At 53.6% G+C, this 17,166-nt stretch overlaps 8 protein-coding genes across 8 annotated transcripts; 4 read left to right on the top strand and 4 right to left on the bottom strand.

Moving 5' to 3' along the window:
- Nucleotides 1-76: 76 nt before the first annotated feature.
- On the top strand, nucleotides 77-2,778 carry CPAR01_06016 (uncharacterized protein; the record flags this gene model as incomplete). Its single annotated transcript, XM_060490290.1, has 5 exons — nucleotides 77-292; nucleotides 358-474; nucleotides 535-807; nucleotides 866-2,538; nucleotides 2,595-2,778. 5 exons carry the CDS (start codon nucleotides 77-79, stop codon nucleotides 2,776-2,778), a joined length of 2,463 nt encoding a protein of 820 aa, XP_060351756.1.
- A 2,276-nt stretch (nucleotides 2,779-5,054) lies between these two features.
- On the bottom strand, nucleotides 5,055-5,921 carry CPAR01_06015 (Snf7 family protein; the record flags this gene model as incomplete). Its single annotated transcript, XM_060490289.1, has 3 exons — nucleotides 5,055-5,282; nucleotides 5,364-5,727; nucleotides 5,821-5,921. 3 exons carry the CDS (start codon nucleotides 5,919-5,921, stop codon nucleotides 5,055-5,057), a joined length of 693 nt encoding a protein of 230 aa, XP_060351755.1.
- Nucleotides 5,922-5,961: 40 nt separating this feature from the next.
- Nucleotides 5,962-6,527, bottom strand: CPAR01_06014 (uncharacterized protein; the record flags this gene model as incomplete). The annotated part of the gene is made up of 2 exons (XM_060490288.1): nucleotides 5,962-6,348; nucleotides 6,471-6,527. The coding sequence occupies 2 exons, from the start codon at nucleotides 6,525-6,527 to the stop codon at nucleotides 5,962-5,964; spliced, it is 444 nt and encodes a 147-aa protein (XP_060351754.1).
- Nucleotides 6,528-6,827: 300 nt separating this feature from the next.
- CPAR01_06013 (arginine-tRNA-protein transferase) lies at nucleotides 6,828-8,867 on the bottom strand (the record flags this gene model as incomplete). Its single annotated transcript, XM_060490287.1, has 2 exons — nucleotides 6,828-8,086; nucleotides 8,810-8,867. 2 exons carry the CDS (start codon nucleotides 8,865-8,867, stop codon nucleotides 6,828-6,830), a joined length of 1,317 nt encoding a protein of 438 aa, XP_060351753.1.
- Nucleotides 8,868-9,091: 224 nt separating this feature from the next.
- CPAR01_06012 (uncharacterized protein) lies at nucleotides 9,092-9,442 on the bottom strand (the record flags this gene model as incomplete). Its single annotated transcript, XM_060490286.1, has 1 exon — nucleotides 9,092-9,442. A coding segment is annotated over one exon (351 nt), but the record flags the coding sequence as incomplete, so codon positions are not given.
- Nucleotides 9,443-9,525: 83 nt separating this feature from the next.
- On the top strand, nucleotides 9,526-10,322 carry CPAR01_06011 (uncharacterized protein; the record flags this gene model as incomplete). Its single annotated transcript, XM_060490285.1, has 3 exons — nucleotides 9,526-9,674; nucleotides 10,051-10,115; nucleotides 10,204-10,322. The coding sequence occupies 3 exons, from the start codon at nucleotides 9,526-9,528 to the stop codon at nucleotides 10,320-10,322; spliced, it is 333 nt and encodes a 110-aa protein (XP_060351751.1).
- A 4,043-nt stretch (nucleotides 10,323-14,365) lies between these two features.
- Nucleotides 14,366-14,962, top strand: CPAR01_06010 (NUDIX domain-containing protein; the record flags this gene model as incomplete). The annotated part of the gene is made up of 2 exons (XM_060490284.1): nucleotides 14,366-14,423; nucleotides 14,535-14,962. 2 exons carry the CDS (start codon nucleotides 14,366-14,368, stop codon nucleotides 14,960-14,962), a joined length of 486 nt encoding a protein of 161 aa, XP_060351750.1.
- A 1,365-nt stretch (nucleotides 14,963-16,327) lies between these two features.
- CPAR01_06009 (LSM domain-containing protein) lies at nucleotides 16,328-17,030 on the top strand (the record flags this gene model as incomplete). Its single annotated transcript, XM_060490283.1, has 3 exons — nucleotides 16,328-16,469; nucleotides 16,550-16,618; nucleotides 16,708-17,030. 3 exons carry the CDS (start codon nucleotides 16,328-16,330, stop codon nucleotides 17,028-17,030), a joined length of 534 nt encoding a protein of 177 aa, XP_060351749.1.
- Nucleotides 17,031-17,166: the final 136 nt, after the last annotated feature.

Here is a 17,166-nt window from a genome sequence, read left to right as displayed (position 1 = left end):
CCCGAGGGGCAGCTTTAGACGGCATTTGGTTTCCGAACCACCATGGTAAGCTGATAACAAAGGAGGATCATCAGACATGGGGAGAGAGAAGAAACCACACCCCGGCCCGGGTACCACGGCCAAGGACCGCCACCGCAAGGCTGGCAAGATCAATAAAGCCATTGACCGAAGTCAGCCGTTACCGCCAGGACTCGTCGCTGCGAAGCCGGTTACTGTGGTGAACAACAGCAAACACCAGTCATATTTCGAGTTCATCGAGAACAAAGATAAGAAGAAGCCTCTGCTCTTCCAGGTATGCCGCGCTGAGGCGGTTCCCTCGACACTTGCCGACCACCGGACTAACCAACACTGCGCCAGATTACAACAAACAAAACCCCGCCTCCTGGGATGAGGCATATCCCCCTTGGCAATCCTGAACTGACCGAACGATGCAAGGACATCTCGAGAGAGACTGGTGCCTCGGTCTACATTGTGGTAAGACGATGCCGAAGACTAACAGCCGTCAGGAACGATGATTGACCAGTTGTGATCTAGACCATGGCCAAGAATAACGCCTCGGACTTGAGCCAACAAATACACCGTGTCGGACACCATATTCGCGAGTATATCGTGGACAGGGCGCTAGAGGAATTAGGACTGGACAGTGTCAACGAGCCGGAACTCATAGGTCAAGGCGACGCTCAGGTTGAGAAGATTCCCGAGAAACAAAACGATATCGACAAGCAGGCAGACGCCGCCCTACGAGAGCTATTCCCTCGCATTCCGAACACGGATCGACAACAAATCATCGATCATGCCTTCCAAAAGGTTTGTGATGCCGTGAGGTTTAGGGGTGAAATGGGTAGGTGCTAACGAATTACTATAGGGAACAAAGTTCAAAGGCGACCTAGTCGTAGGGCTCCAGCAGGAACTATCTCTGTCGCGGCGAGTGCAGCTTGCCGTCCTGGCACACATTCGACATAACCATACCAGATATGATCAGCTTCTTAGGGAGACAACCTGGCACAATGCCAGGCGAGTGACAGAACAGCTCTGTCTTGACTTCCTCGTCAAGTGGCGAGGCGACGACGAGAATGGCCGCGATCAGCTTGACGAAATTCTTCGCGAGGTAGTGGTTCTCTCCGATGATTCTGACGAGGAGGACTCGGACGAGGAGCCTGAGTCCGACTCGTCAGAGGTTCTCATCACCAGGTCCAACAACATTGGCAGATTGTCGACACCGGCCGTAGCCCAGAACGTCGCTAACCGCGATAAACGCTTGTCGACAGCGATACCGTCGCATCCAGGATCTCCGATGCTTGTTGCCACGCCCGGGATGTCCAGGAGGGCTTACAAAAAGGCACGCAGACGGGCCAAACATCGTGAGCGTAACTTCAGTCGTTATGAGGCTGCTGCAAACGCTGCCTGGGATAACGCCAGACAGCGGCAGCGCGGGCCCGATGATCGCATGAACCAGGCGGGCAGCTCCGTTAGTCACGGAGCGCATCAACAGGGTCCGCCTGTTGAATTCATCGAGAACAGAGCCCCCATGGAGCGTATCAATCATGCGGGTTCGCAGATGAGGCTGCCTCCTGCACCCCCCAACAACGCAGGTGCCCGCGCTCGAGAGAGCCACCAGCTGCAAGATTTCCTCCACCCTTCCATTGAGCCAAGATCCCCTGACGGCGTGAGATCACCATCACGCTATTCCCATGGCGTGGTGGAATTCACAGACCGAAGAGGTCATGAGCTATATCCGCGTCTGAACTCCCCTCCCCGTGGCCCACTGATACGAGAGGAGCGCTATGTCCATCAAGCCCCCATTCACCAAAGCCATCCCATCCATGCGAGACCTTTGCGTGATGGCCAGGACATTGTTCAGCCGCCTGTATTATCATACCGCAATGTGCCACAGGATTCCCATCGGCCACTTGTGTATCAGCAGCCTCTGCGAGACCAGAGCCCTCCCCGACCTCAGGTTTACGCTGATAGAATCATCCACCGAGAGGACAACCTGAGACGACGTCAAGGCAGTGTTCCAGGAGAGAGAGCCAACCCCATTATGATTGAGGATCACAATGTTCACCAAGGTACAGTCGTTCTTGGCACAGGCGAAAGCGTCCGGGACAGATTTGGCCCCGACGTTGAGATTCTCGCTGTCCATCGCCCCGGACGTGATCGTGGCCATCATGGCCCGGATCCACAACGTTTCAATTCAATCGATGAAGGCTTCATTCGCTTGCGGGAGAACAATGTTGATCAGCGGAATGGATTAGCAGAGGAGGGCTTCCTCCGGCTTAGAGAGCGCCCTGTCGTCGAACCCAGACATTATGCATATGGCATTGATAGACGTTCTCGTCTCGATGACCACCGGGCTACACAACAGTTACAGCCATACCGAGCAGCTGAACCTTCAGGGCAGGCTATCTACGTTAGGCGCGTGGAGAGACCGCCGCGAGCTGATGTATCCCATCCAGCGCACAACTATGAACGTGTGGAAGCGGTCAGAAATGACAGCCTTGCTCAGCGCGGAGTCCCGTCGCCCGTGTACGGCGGAGCGTAAGTCAAGGACTAAGAACACTCGAAATCTACCAACTAACCCAGTTAACGCATAGGCAATATGAGCATCAGCAACATCATCCGATGCAGGGAGCATACGGTGTTCCCGTCCATCGACACGCCATGCCAGCCCAACAACTTGATGACCCTTTCAGGTCCGACAGATATCGGCCATCACCACCTCGCGCACCGCCGCGCCAGTGGCCGCGCGCCAATGACGACGTGATCGTGCTTGAGTAGGTAATGGCTGTGCGGAATAGATTTCCAACACTTACCATGATCGGAATGGTTATGCAAGCATGTGCGAAAAGGAACAGGGACGACAGCATGTATATGGAGTACAGGGATTACAAGCATCCGTCGACGAGGGTTTGGGTTTTGAGAATCGTCGTGGACGGACGGGCAAGGTATAGTCATTTTTTGTTGTAGGACGGAAGGGGTTGGTTGGTCATTCAGTGACAGCTTGGCGAGGATGCATGGAAGGAGTTGTTGTTAGATATGATACCCATGGTCGATGAGCAAAAACTGCTCTCGTCTGCGTCTTAGTGGCGGACTATGGATGGGACGGCCCCATTCGAATGAGAACATGTTAAAGAACCACATTGCCTTCATCACACAGAAAGTGCCGTCAAATGACTTCGCGATCAGTCGAAAGTGACCTGGTCATTGAGCATTACCCTCCATTACAGATGCCAAGCTCACAAAAGCTCGGTCCAGAATTGCAGTTGGTCACAATACTTCGGTGTCCTGCACGTACACAGGCTTGGTGAGGTGGTAGAAATTTTGTCATGATGTTGAGGCTTTCCATCGGGTCTGCGGCAGGCAACCATCAGCCGACCACGCCATCCATTATCGAGAATGATGTCGATACGAAGAAGAGACAATGGCAACTTCCTCTTCCAGGTTCTATCAAAATCTTAAGACACTGTCAAAAGGGGTGGTGATACTCATTGTGGCCTGGCTCTCGAACCGAATTGACAAGGTACTCCAGTATTTCAAACCACTCCATCGACCGCTCCTATATGTATGAACCATGGGTGGGCTCAGGAAGGCTGAGCTCAGTCAGTTCTGGCTCTATGCCATCCATGATTGCACATACCAAAAAGAGTTCACCGCCCCCCCTCCCCCCCGGTGCTGAACTGGGGGCTACATCTCTTGCTGCTCATGCTGGGATTCGAACTCGGGTACTCGCTAAGCGTGCCGTCGAGTAGGTTGGTTGGCGTACGATTGATTGTTGACCATGAACCACTCCGCCACCCAGGCAGTTTGACCTGGCCCGTCGACCTAGATGGGCGCGGGCTGCCTGGTGACTGGAAAGGAGTTGAGGGGGTTTATAAAAGATGCTCCGGGAAGGTAGGAACCTTGGGGGATGGGGGCCCCGTGAATACTCGATTTATCATACGAGGTACGCTTGGCTATGAAATGTCTGTGGGATAACTGCCGAGCCCACGTTCCTGGATTGGATAAATGTGTTTTATTCCCATGAAGTATATAATAACTCTCCTATCGGGTTTATAATTGATGCCAACACCATCATCGTTTCTAAACCACGCGGAGTTGCAAACACGGTGACTGGAACTCGCTTGAATGCGCTTGCTGTAGAGAACACTTGGAACTGCGCTCATGTAGGTGGTGTTGGGTTGTAGATATCCTGTTACATAGGCACTCTCCGCGGTCAAGGTCCCTTCTTCTCGCCCCCTCGCGCTTTGCTGGTATTCTCTCACCAATACGCCCTATGAGACAGACGCCGCTACCGATCGGTGGATACCGAAGTGAGTCTTGCTTGTCACGATCCCATTACGGTCTCTAAGCACTGCGGTGGTCACAAGTGCCAGATTTCCCTTGCCCCTGGAGACCCGCGCATGTGTCTTCTGCTGAAACAGGAAGGCATCACGCTGGAAAAACAAAACAGACTTGAGTAACGTATGACGACTTTATGCTACAGTTAATCCGAGTTCCAGCTAGCGTATCTTGAAGACTTTGCACCGTTGAGTGCGTATCTCGGGACATGACATAGACACAAGTACGCAGCGACTTTGATAACTCAAAGGTCGCGAAAATCTCCTTCCAGAGCCGAGTGTACCCATCGTCAATGAACACCAATCGCCGAGCAAGCCATCACCATCCTGTAAAGCCAAGATTGAAGTCATGTTAATGTGATCATCAGCTCATATATATTGAACCCCTCTGAGAGTTGATTCTAGCAGCCAAGTAACGGCACATTCCGTAAGAATGCAACGGTATAGTTGATGAATCCAACAACAAAAAGCAAACATGTCAAACCTTTCCCGCCGCCCCTAGTCTAGTTTCATATTGCCGCGCGCGCAGAGATGGAAATAGCTAAGGTACTATAGATAAACGTGACGAAAAGAAAAGACATGCTTCCAAACCTCAACTCCATGAAAATGCAACCAAGAAAGTTCCCCTCGCATGCTTGAAGCCCCTTGTATCATCGAAAACGTAAAGGTAAGAAAGATGTTGCTAAGGATAAACGACGCAGCCTAATAGACACCCCATCATGATGCCAACATGGCCTGCCTCGTCCGGGTCGGCTGCTGCGCCTCGGGCTCCTCTTCCTCTTCGCCCTGCGGGGTCGGCAGTTTCGTGTCGGGCACCTTGGGGAGCTTGGGCGGGTTGCGGATGGCGTCTTCGGCGGCGACGCTGGCCTCGAGAGCGGCGAGCTCGTCTTCGACTTCTTCTTCGTCTTGGACTGATATACGGCCGCCGAGCATCTCGCTGACTTCCTGTAGAGTGGGTAAAAAAGAGCGTATGTTAGCCAAGGTTCCAAAACACACATGAACCTAGCACCAAGGCGGATTCCATACCCTTTGATAAGCGATAGCATCAGCCGTCTCGCCCATGAGCTTCTCCACGTGCTCGATGCCGCCCATCTCGGAGTGAATCTCCTTGAGCACCTTGGTACCCTGCTGTAGACCGAACACGACGTCCTTCTGGATCATGGCGAACTCGACCGACGACGTGAGCTTCTCGAGCTGCTCGAGCTGGGCATCCGTCTTTTGCAGGAGGGACTCTTGGTATTTCTTCCGGCGGAGGGCGAGCAAGGCGCGCGGCTTGTCGCCCTTTGCGAGCATCTGCTTCGCGATGGCCGTCTCTTTATCTGTCAGGACCGTGATGCGGCGCTGGTACTGGTGGAGCTTGTCGCGTTGGAGCTTCATGTCTAGAATTGCCCTGAAGGAGGGAGAGGTTCAAAGGTTAGCGAGAGTAGTTTACATTGTGAATGTGCGTGGTGGGATGGACGTGCGACGGCGCATTGCGGATTACGCAGCGTCGGCGTCGCATGCGCGCGCGCGATATTGCGGTAGGATCAAGAGCTCGGGGACGTACTTGTCCTGGGCGGTGACTTTACTTGTGTTGCCGCCCATTTTGGAGAAGAGGATGATGCGATGCGACTATGCGATTCGGTTACAGTGTTGAGTTGGGGAGGAAGTCAGAAGGGTGGCCGACTTCGTTGCGAAGAGGGTGCGTGTGTATGGCAAAGGAGAAAGGCGAACGAAGTGCCCGTGAGGTAGGTGTTTGGTGCACGAGGTTTCGGAGGTAGTTCGGTCGGTCAGTCGGACACGCGATACCGGTGATCGGTGACGGAGGAGGAATGGAGAGTCGGTCTGGGTCTCGTGCCTGAACCGGCTCGGTTTCGAGCCGCAACGCTGCGACGGAGGGTGGACTGGGGGCACCGCTGCGAGTGCTCCGAGGGTGGGCGGGCAGTTCGTCATTGCTCTTTCCCCCATGTATCAGGTGGGGGCGATTGCGGACCCTGATAAGATAAGAACGTTTGAGGTTCCCAAAACCTACCTTAGTAAGTAAGGTACCTTAAGTTACGACGAGCGCAGCTAATGTGTCTTAGGTAATTCATGTTACCGGGCCAACGCTTTTGCAACTTCATGCCTCCAATCCTCTTGCCTACCTTACCTTACCTTAGTTGAGGTATCGCCGACTACATCTCTGTTGGATGGTGGTGCAATGGTGTACATCATGGAGTGGCGACCACATTTCATGAGCCGTTTCCACTTTAGCATCATCGGCTGGGCTAATGCTGATATCGAACGCAATGACAGGCATGAAAATACCTCACTCAAGATGATTTAGACAATTACAGTTGCCATCCCATAGTAGCGAGTGAGACCAATGGATCTCACTTGCATTCAACACGACATAAAAGTCCGGCTTGCAACGCTTCCTCTTCCTGCATTCGCTCTAACCATAATGCTAGCTGCAATACAGATAGATATGTACACAGCCGGCCACCAGCAGAGTCAAGCCAAGCCAACCCTTCACAGATTAGGATTCCAAAAGTCCACCACCATATCCTCCAACAACTCGGGTCCCAAGGCCGCCACCAGCTCCGCAATGCCAGCCTTGAGACATCCGCTCACCCCGACGTCCTGACGCTCCCACGCGACAAGATCGCCAGTCTCGAAAAGAAGTCCAGAGCCATCTATCCGCAGCTTGATATGGTCCATCTCCTCAAGTGAGCGGATCTCGTCAAGCGACAGGATGCCCGGCATACCAGTGTTGAACAAGAACGTGTCGTCATCGTGGTCATTCTCCTCATTCTTGGGATCTTCTGTAAACTCTTCTTGGCCGGCCGCAGGCTGATCTGAAGTATCCTTGGCTCCTTCGGCAGCTGGTGCGTCGGCTCTCTCCTTTGATAAGCTTAGGTACGGCTTGTTGTCCAAAAGGTCCGTGACTCTCTTGTCCATGAGATCCCAAGCCAGCGTCTCGGGATCCAGGATGTACTGGGGCGTGTAGTCCATCTTGTATCGCATCTTGGGACAGCTGTGAATGTAGAAGCCGGGATACCAGTAACGATAGCCATCTTCCTGTGCCAGAGCAATCTCACGGATCGCGCCCAACTTCCCTGGTGCAAACTTGTGGATGGACTCGTGGTAAAGAAAGTATACGGCGGAAACGCAGTGAGGGAGCAGATCCAGTACACCAATGGCTACCAATTCACCATCCAAACGGTAGCACTGATGGAACGAACCGAGCTTTTGCTCTTTGCCGTCGGCCGTCGTGATTGTCTTGCGCTGGACCGGAGACTCGCACAGAAAGCGTTGGAAGCCGCGGCGAGAGATGTCGGCCGGCTCCTCCCCATGAACGACTCGCTGGTAGTTCTCATACACTAAGTACTTTTCCTCGGTGAAGACATCATCTTCTAGGGTGACGGTAAAGACATGGGCGGGCTCTGGAGGCAGCTGCAGGGAGTCATATTCCGCCTCGTGGACCCTCTCGATCAAGTCGAACTCAGAATCCCGTTTCTTTGCCTGCTCGCGTGACCGAGGGTGGAGGCGAGCTGCCTCCTTGATGTAGGCATCGCCCGTCAGGTATTTGTTGAACCGGTTGATGGTTTGTCGCTGATCTCGGGTGGGTTTGAACTGGGTGGAGTCCAGGCGGAGGGTGTAGTGAACGCAGCACGCGTGAAGTTGGTCCGGTCGGTAGAGGGTCGTCCCGGAGCGCCTCCAGTAGTGATCCAGCAAGGTTTGATAGTATTCAGGAGTAAGGGATGTGGACTTGGCATAGTAAGAGAAGCCTGTCGAGTAGTGGCTCAAGTTAGTGACGGATCAGATCAGGGAATCCCACAGTGGCCGACCGCAAGTCACTATTCCGCAAGCCCTTGTGCGGCTTACACGAGACGACATGGGAGAAAACGAGGGATGGCATTCACGTTTTGACTGACTCTTGCCTTGGCGGCCACAATAACCACAGCGCGACGAATTAGAATATCCTAAGCTTGTATTAGCAAACCATATGGTGTGAAGTCTTGTTCAGTAGTAGCTAGCTAAGCGCAATTCCCAAACCGCGTAAAACTGAAGATGTTTCTGAGATGTGAACATTATTGAATGGGAACAAGTCTCGTAGCGTTGAGCCTTAAGGTCGAATAAGAGCAGAGAACAGGGGGCTATGGGAGCAAATGAAAAAGCCAATCGCGTGCCTTCGGGTTCAATGTACGTATAGTGAAGACACATCCCGAATTTTGGAGGCAAATGGGCTGGCAAGCATGGGATTACGCATCCATGCCGTGCAGACAGACCCCCAACTTGATCCGACTTCGAAGGATTGAAGTCAGGTTTGTGTGACTGAGAATGGGATGCAGTGACATCGATCGGCGCAGATGCACGAGGGAAAAAAGGCAACTAAGCCAGTTCCAGACCGACCAAGGGAGCTACCCCATAAAATGCCACGAGCCAACGGCGGCTGAGAGAAGTTGCACGGGGGCAGATGGTTGGAGGAGAGAATAGGACGAAGGACTCACCGATTGGAGTTATATAGGACAAGGCATCGCCAGGGGTCTGCATGCTTGTGTCGTCCATGACTGTCTGGTCTGCTGCGACTTGCTCGCTCTACTAACGCGCCAGGGAAGCAGCCAGCTCGACTAGTGCTAGGCAAGCACGAAACGTTGGCTGATATTTGAAGTGATCGCTTCCGAGGCGGGCACGCGGGTTGACGTCTAAACGCCCGGCGAAGAGGAGGGGTACGCTATGTATCTTGTGACTGTGATGACAAGATGAGAGTCGAGGGTTGAGTCGCTGCCTTTCTATCCCCTCTTTGACGGATGGCGCTGTTCGGCTAGGGATTCGACTTGATGCAGTGAAGCCCAGTCGGGAAGTGTACTTGTTGGTGGAACTCTCACACCCCTTGCGGCATTGGAGTGGGAAAGCGTGGGGTCGCGAAGCTTGAGATGGAGTGAGGGGTTAGTCGCGAGACACGACCTAACGGCCTTTTTCTTTTTTAGTTGCAGCGCTGTGAATTGCCAGCTGGTTGGCCGTGACGTCTGTTGTCTAGCGCTTGGCGCAGTGCGGCCTGACAACCTGGAAGACAGAGGAATATGAAGTGAATGCGACGCGAGTGAGGCTCTCCCCTTGGAAATATGAGGAGTCTGCCTGTGACATGGACCGGTATTTATTTGTAGTCTGTAGTGGCCAGTCAATATCCAGTATGTGACCTCGAATAGTCCCCCCAAAAAGAGGTATGACGACGTTGCGTTTGTCTGCCTGCTCGCGCGCTTGCCTCACCTTACCGCCCCATTTAATTGTGCCTGCTGGTCCCAGTCTGTTTGTACCTTGTCTGCCAACGCAGACACTCTGCTCTTTGACTCGAACCAGCTCGTCGAAGCCCGTGTAAGTTGAGTCGGTAGACGTTGACCCTCAATGTGCCGGCTCGGCTTAGCTATACGCCGCTCTTTGTTTGCTGTGTGTATCTGCTGGTCAGTCGCCCGACGACGATGGAGGCACGGGTATGCAGGAGCTCAGCGTCTGGAGCATGGGTAATGCAAATGTGCAGCGTTACCCTACCTCGCGGCAGATGACTACACCATTAGGTCTGCAATCTCGGTGGCCCGAAGGGATGTCGCATACGACGTGCCAGGATGAGGTGGCGGCGGCTCTGTCGGATCGGAGAATGACGCGAGAGAGGCGCCTGGATGAGAAGTTGATATGCGATAGCTTGAGTAAACGGTACGGCTTCGGAATTTCAAGCTTAAAATGCTACTGATAGTAGCAGTCGAGTGAGCGTGCCAGCTGCAGCATCAGGAGGCAAGACCAACCGAAACGGGCCCCAAGGTAAGCAGGTAGCAATGAGGCATCGAGATACGATCGGCGGTGAATGCAAGTGAGCTATGGGGGTGTTGTATTTCGTCGCATCGCTTAGGGTTGTATCTGGACCTCCCTCCTGGAACTCGATGGAAGAACAGAAGCTGCGTTCCAGTGCACGCACCCGCCAGGTCGAATAACCTACCGGCTGAGGATTCTAAACCTGGAGGTAGGTAGGTTCGGATACTTAGCCCTTCGTCAAGGATCTCAAGGCTTACGGATCGCGATGGTCAGCATCGGACTAACTCATCAAGAAGGTCCTTCGTTGGCTGTTCAACTCGCACACGGTGGCCTTGAGCGGAAGTTGCAACCCCACGTCAAAGTCCTATCCTGGATGCGAAAGTGTCTTTTGGTTGGTGAATTACCCGTAACATGAGTGGCCAGCGTGCTTCCAGTTCTGATGCAGTGTGGGATGTATCCCGTCAAACGTCTGAAATACAACCAGCTGCGATAGGTGTGAGTGTGGCCGCAGCCCTTCCCTGAGCTCGATGTTGAGCTACCTCGCTAGAGAGTCAAAGACGAAGGATTTTGGTTTCATTTCAGCCAGACACTGGAGCAGTAACCACGCAGTCTGCGCGTTGTATCGATGATCGTTAAATTTAGTCCTGATGCTCTGTGATCATTGTTACCTGTCCATACTAAGACAATTTACACCGGAATTCTCAATAGGCCGCAGACGTGTTCTTGAGCATAAACGTCGTTGTGGATGACACTGGCAGGACACATCAGAGCTCTCAAGCCAATCAGAACCTGCCGCAATGAGTTCACTCTCGAAACCAATTAGTGCCCAGAATGTACGACAACACCTGGACTCCAATTGAACTGCCATAAAAAGGCTCCGATTCTAGTGTGATGGTGTCGGTGATGGAAGGCTTTGGCAGCAGCCAGGTAGCTGTTTGATCTTGGCGTATGAGCTTATAACTCTTCGCTGAAGGCCACCTCGCAGGCTCGTTCTCAATCTAGCCGACGCCTGAAGACAGTGCCTGGCTACTGAGAATCCAAAGCGAGCATGCCAATATCGCCAGCATGAAGCTGCCATCCTGCAGCCAGGCAGCTTGCGGATGAGTCGGTCCCCGTTGAAGATTTGGCATTCACTTCCAGGTAGTGCCCCCAAGAGAATTAGTTCTACGCAATCCTCAGTCGGGGGCGGGGGCCCCTTGTTCAGCCCAAAAGCAAGTCAACCGGTCCCTACCCGCCAGCTGTTCGCACGTCAAAGGAGGCGCTTGAGTTGACTAGAACCGTTGTTCGGTTCATTGCGCCCCTCTGTTGTCTAGGGAGACTTTGTTCAGCAAAGAATCCCACTGGTCTTGTCGAGTCAGAGGAACCTATTCTTACAGATAGCGGACGCAAAGCACATGGCGAATCGAATAGGTCTTGCAAGTTCCTGGGCAGCGTCAACTGATTCTTTAGCCACGAGGTAACAGGCAGCTGCTGGCCTAAACAACGTTCTTGCACTTGCTCATTTTAGTCGGAGCGACACGGCGTGGCTTGCATTGGACACCTGTGCCAGCGAGATGCTTGTTCGACGCATCACTTGGCCCGGGAGCCAAGACAACAATAGATTATGGGGGCAACGGAGAACTAGTGTTGTGTACAGTGTACTTCTGGGTAATGCGAATGGTTCCCGGCTCTGTTGACTGATTCGAGCCTGGGGAGATGGAACGGATACGAACCGTTGTGTTCGTGCCAAGCGACATTGGAGACGGTCTAAACATTGGTAGCATGGCCGATTATTAGTTGATTAGTTGAGTCCGAAGGCTAGGTAACCTTCGGGTGCTCTTTGCAAGTCGCAACTCTTGGAAACGCCGAGCAAACTTTCAAAGAAAGACATTCCAACCTAACCTGGAAGCGCACACGCAAGTCCTTCAGATAAGGCGTGGTATCAATTAACATTTTTCAGACATGATGATATGGGTGGACTTTGTAAAGGCAGATGCGGATGATTTGAGTTGCAGGCCCAAAAGGTACTCTGCACATTGGCAAGAAACTGAGAAGGTTGTGGTAGCAAACGGTGTGGGAAGTACAGCAGTGCAATGTCGATACGGTTGGCAAGCCGCAAATATGAGGATTAGAGGGAACGTCTTGGTCGCCAGAGCTGGACTTGATGGGACCAGTCTCTCCAGCCCCATCAGGTCCTCTGCAGCACCCCACCCCTCTAACGCATTCTTGGGAACATGGCCTGCCGCAAATGCAGTGGATGCCGAGCCTGCAGGGCATGCGGCACATTTGGCATCCAATGCTTGTGCTCGAGGTTTCGAGTGCGCCGGCGGCGATGTCGACGAATAGTGGGTATGGTATGTAGATATGTACTGCGTACCCCGTGGGCCCGAGAAGTCTGAAGATGCAGAGAAAATACTCGTGGGAATACCGGACAGCCAGGCAAGGCGTAACGAGTTTCGGACTGACTGACTGACTGAAAGCGGCCGATGGAAAGGAAGCGCTGGAACACTGGGTCTGGACTTCTGGGCGTGGATGGCGAGACTGGAGGAAACATAGAGAGAAAGAGAGAGGAAGGTACAGGGTGCCGTACAGATACCTTACCAGCCCGCGCTTTCCTGGCCTTTCCCGTCCCTTCCCAAAATGTCAGGTTGAGCTTCCCTGTGCCTGCCTCAGTCTGCGGACCTGCCCTGACTGTATCCCAGAAACCCAGGGCAGAGAGACAGACCAACAGGGAGCTTTCCCCATGCATGTCACTTCTCACCCCCATCTCTTGCCTGTCCTTGCCACACCCTGTTGATTTTTCTTATGTATCTTTATTTCTCTGCCTCTTGGTCGGCTTTTCTACGCTCAACTCATGCATCCGCTACGGGATACCTACTGTTGCCCACATTGGCTACTCTGCTCATCCTTCCCACACGCCGCAGCCACACCACATTTTCTTTCCCTTCTCTCGGTCTCTCTCTTTCTCACACACACACACACACACCAACCTACCTTAGCTTTCCGTCCCCAGCCTGGCATCATACCCTGACCTCCCATCTACCTTCACTTTTTTCCTCTCTCTCTCTCTCTCTCTCTCTCTCTCTAACCAGCGTAGCCTGCCAGCTAGCTAGACCACCTGAGTAGTCCCTCCTCCCCCCTGCTCGGTACCGTGGGCTGTTGGAGGCACAAGCTCTGCCTTCAAAGGGTTAAGTATATAAATCAACTTTAATTTCCCCTGGAGCCCGTTCCCGCCCAATTTTTGCTCTTATGGCACGAGACATGCCACTCTCTGGCCTGCACCAGAGCTCCCAGCTACTATTACTACCGCCGCCTGAGCAACCTACGTCCATCCTGGCCCATCCCGGCCTTGACTTCTTTCACTTTCCACGTTGAACACCTTTGCTCCTTGTGTCCGTTCCGTTGCCGTCAGCTCCTTGAGCCAAGATATACAATCCCCATCTTTTACCTTCTCACTAAGGTCTTTCGTCACTCAGTGGTGCGTGCCTCAGTCATATCTGACGCCGCGTCTTTCCGCTTCATCCTCCTTCCCGCCTCCTCTCTGGTCTACAACAAGCAACCTTTGTCACCCAGAACTCTCAAACCCCGAACCAGCCAGGCGACGAGTTTTCTTGCTCTTCTGTCCTATCTCCATCGCCCGGCCGACACGACACTTGTCTGCCTTGCCCCGACTTTGCTCTCTGTAAGCCATTGAGTGACTCGGTACGGTCAAGGTTTGCCCTTTGGCCGGAAGCGTGCGCCTGCTGGCCCGACACAGGCTGGTCCCACTCGTTTCTCCATCGTGGTGGTGAATCCATCCGAGCGTTCCCTCAGCTGGTCTCTCTTTCACTCTTTCGCTCTCTGCTGCTGCTGCTGCTGCTGCTGCTGCCGCCGCACCTACGATCGCACCGCCTTGGGGTCTGCCCTGGTCGGGTCTCGCAGAGAAATCTAGTAGCTGCTACTGGTTCTCAAATCCGAGTATCGTTCGAAGCTACAACACGCGCCAACAACCTGCGCTTCACTCAGGGTTCTCTCGCTGTCGTGTGATTCGGCATCGCACCCTTTCCCATTTCCAACAGCTCATATCACTTAAAAAAAGCGCGATCATGTCGTTGAAAAACCTTTGAACCCGCATCGAACCCCGACACCCACCGCCGCCCGGACAGATTTGGACTTGCAAATCATCTTGCGAGGGAAAAAAGTTACCGGACCTACCGCCACCGCACATCAGAGCAGCCCCCCACCATAACCGACCCCAAACACATTCCAAAATAAACCCCGCGACAGACGAGCTTTCCGAGATGGCTTCCTCTCATAAGGAGCGGACGATGGAGTCACGCACGGGAAGAAGCAAGCAGCGTAAGTGCGCAAACGGGGCAGAGGCAATACCCCTCCCATTCTGAGCCTCTTCCCCCGACCCTGGTGCGCCTGCTCGCTGCGCGGGACCCACTAACACCTTGGTCATCGCAGGTTACAACTCCAAAGGCGAGCGCTTGGTTGCTGGTGTTGTTCCCCTAACCAAGGACAAGCGCTACGTCCTCCTCATCCAGTCCACCCGTCGGAAGGGCTGGGTACTGCCCAAGGGCGGCTGGGAGACAGACGAGGAGTGCACCGAAGCGGCGGCGCGTGAAGCCTGGGAAGAAGCAGGCATCACTATCGAGATCGACTATGATTTGGGAGACATCGTCGAGACGAGAGCACCGAAGCACTCTAGCAAAGACTCAGCCAAGGCCCTGTATAGGTTCTACGAGGCTACCGTCACAGCGCAAGAGGAAGCTTGGCCCGAGAGCCACAAGAGGGAACGCCAGTGGATGACATACGCCCAGGCCAAAGATGCGTTGGCAGCTCGACCTGAGCTCCTTGAGGCATTGACAAGATGCACTATGAAGAAGTCATAATACGCACCCGGCGCATAGACGCCCGAGGTTCCTTGGCTTTTGTTTGCTCCTGGTTCCTAGCGCAAACAGACATCTTCACGGTGCAATATGCTACCAAGGTCACCGCTGTTGTTAAACAAAGATGCGCCCCTGCGATGATCTATGGATCACGAAGAAGCTGAAAGTGCCAAAGGCTCCTTGACTCCCGATAGAGGAGATGATGTCCCCGAAGAGCACACCTGGTAATTCGTCGGCTCCATTTGGTTTACAGACGAAACAACTCTCGTACTGACCCGCCGAGGAAAGAAAAACAAGAAAAGAAAAATAATTGCATTATGATATGGGCGTTGATGGTTTGCTTGCTATAGATGACGAAAATCAAAAGGGGCGGCCCAGGACTGGCATGGGAAGCATCAAAGAGCAGAACTGCAACTGAGAAATGGCGAAGCGGGAGTATTTTCATGGCAGTCATGGCCATTCATGACTGAAGCCAATGCTCTTTGGAACTGTTGGGGACACTTTGCGAGATCGAATGATTCTTTGATTATAGATAGACCAACGCAATAGTCCGCAGAGAGCAGTATCGTGAGAAAGAGACAACACGAAGCTAGACGTAAGAAAGCTGCGACCCTTCTGAGGTTCGTGTGACCAGACCTTTTCCAAGACCTGATCCAAAACCTAGTCTCCTCCATGTCACTGGCGCGACACAAAGCCTTCCTCACCAACCGCAAATGTCTACCTTCTGTCTGTCAGCGCAGGCATCGGAAGTTGAGAGCAGACATCCGGATTGAACTGGCTGCTTCCCCTCCACAGCACCACCCAAACACCCAAGGTACCGTCAGGGACCGCGACTGCCCCGCATGCATCTGAGATCATCAGAAATTTTGACAGCAGGGATTGACTCATGCCCCGCCTTTCACGTGCCCTAGCCGCCTACCTCCCACCAGCAAACGATCCGTGCCTGCGGTCTCTGCCGGGACGGTTCAGCTCCACCCGGCTCCTTCTGCCATGTTGTTGTACCTCTTCGGATGACGCAAAAACAGGCTTTCCGATGCCACACTCCAGCTACCTTTGAGAACACCGCCACACCCACCAAGCCGTACCAGGGAGGACCCCACGATGATGATGGCTTGATCGATCACACCCAGCGTTTCTGAGCCAAAAGAAGCGACCAAAGCACGATTGCCCGTACCGAGAAGATTGAGGCAAGCTATTAACGAGTGCTCGAAAACCCCTCTTGATGATGTCCTTGTGCGGCACATTATAATTCACCCATTCGCTTTGCTGCATCGCATTCGCCTCGCACCCTCTTTTTGCGCCCAAATCGATGGACTGGGACAGGCCCGAATGCAATAACTACCACATACCAATGACAACAAGATAACAATGGAAAACCTCAACATCTCCGATGCCCCTCCCCAGGGGCCCCAGCCCGTTCTCGGCGGCCGCGCGCCGCCTCCCCAACAGACCCCTCAGCTCCCGCCTCAGATGTTCACCACTGCGGCGCAGCTGCTGGACATGACCGACAGTATGGGAAATACCACGGCAGCCTCGGCCGCATGAGTGCTGCGGTACTCTTCGCGACACCAAACGCTAACCTTCCGTCAGAGAAGCTCATGGTTGCACTGCGCGACGGGCGCAAACTGATTGGCGTCCTCCGTAGCTGGGACCAATTCGGTATGTAAACGACAAAACCCCAGACAACTCGTGAAGCTGTACTTGGAAAAAAGGCTGACAATGGACCTCTTTCCTTTACCTGTTCTCAGCCAACCTCGTTCTTCAAGACACCGTCGAGCGCGTCTACGCCCACCCGGACCCGGAAGCTAACCCGCCCCGCGAAGGGGGCCTCTTTGCGGATATCAAGCGCGGCATCTTCCTTGTTCGCGGCGAGAACGTGCTCCTCCTGGGTGAGATCGACCTCGACAAGGACGACGACCCACCCGTGGGTTACGAGCCGGGCGAGCTTAAGCTGGTTCAGGGCCTGGCAAACGAGAGGAAGGAGAAGGAGAAGGCGCGCGACAAGGGGCGGATCAAGAAGCTCAGCACACTGGGCTTCGAGGGCGAGAACATGGGCGAGATCCTGCTCTGATTCTCCCTGGTTCATGTTCTTATCCCCCTCTCCCCCGCCTTCACGATGACATTTCTGCGCGGGAAAACCCTGACCATCAGAACAACAGCAACTCAGCTTATGGTCTCTTTATTCATTCTCCATATGACTCACGAAT

Source organism: Colletotrichum paranaense, assembly GCF_030867605.1.
Source record: "Colletotrichum paranaense strain IMI 384185 chromosome Unknown Scaffold_4.1, whole genome shotgun sequence".
NCBI lineage: Eukaryota > Fungi > Ascomycota > Sordariomycetes > Glomerellales > Glomerellaceae > Colletotrichum > Colletotrichum paranaense.
The sequence above is the reverse complement of the archived record's forward strand: the minus strand, read 5'-3'. Positions and strand labels throughout refer to the sequence as shown.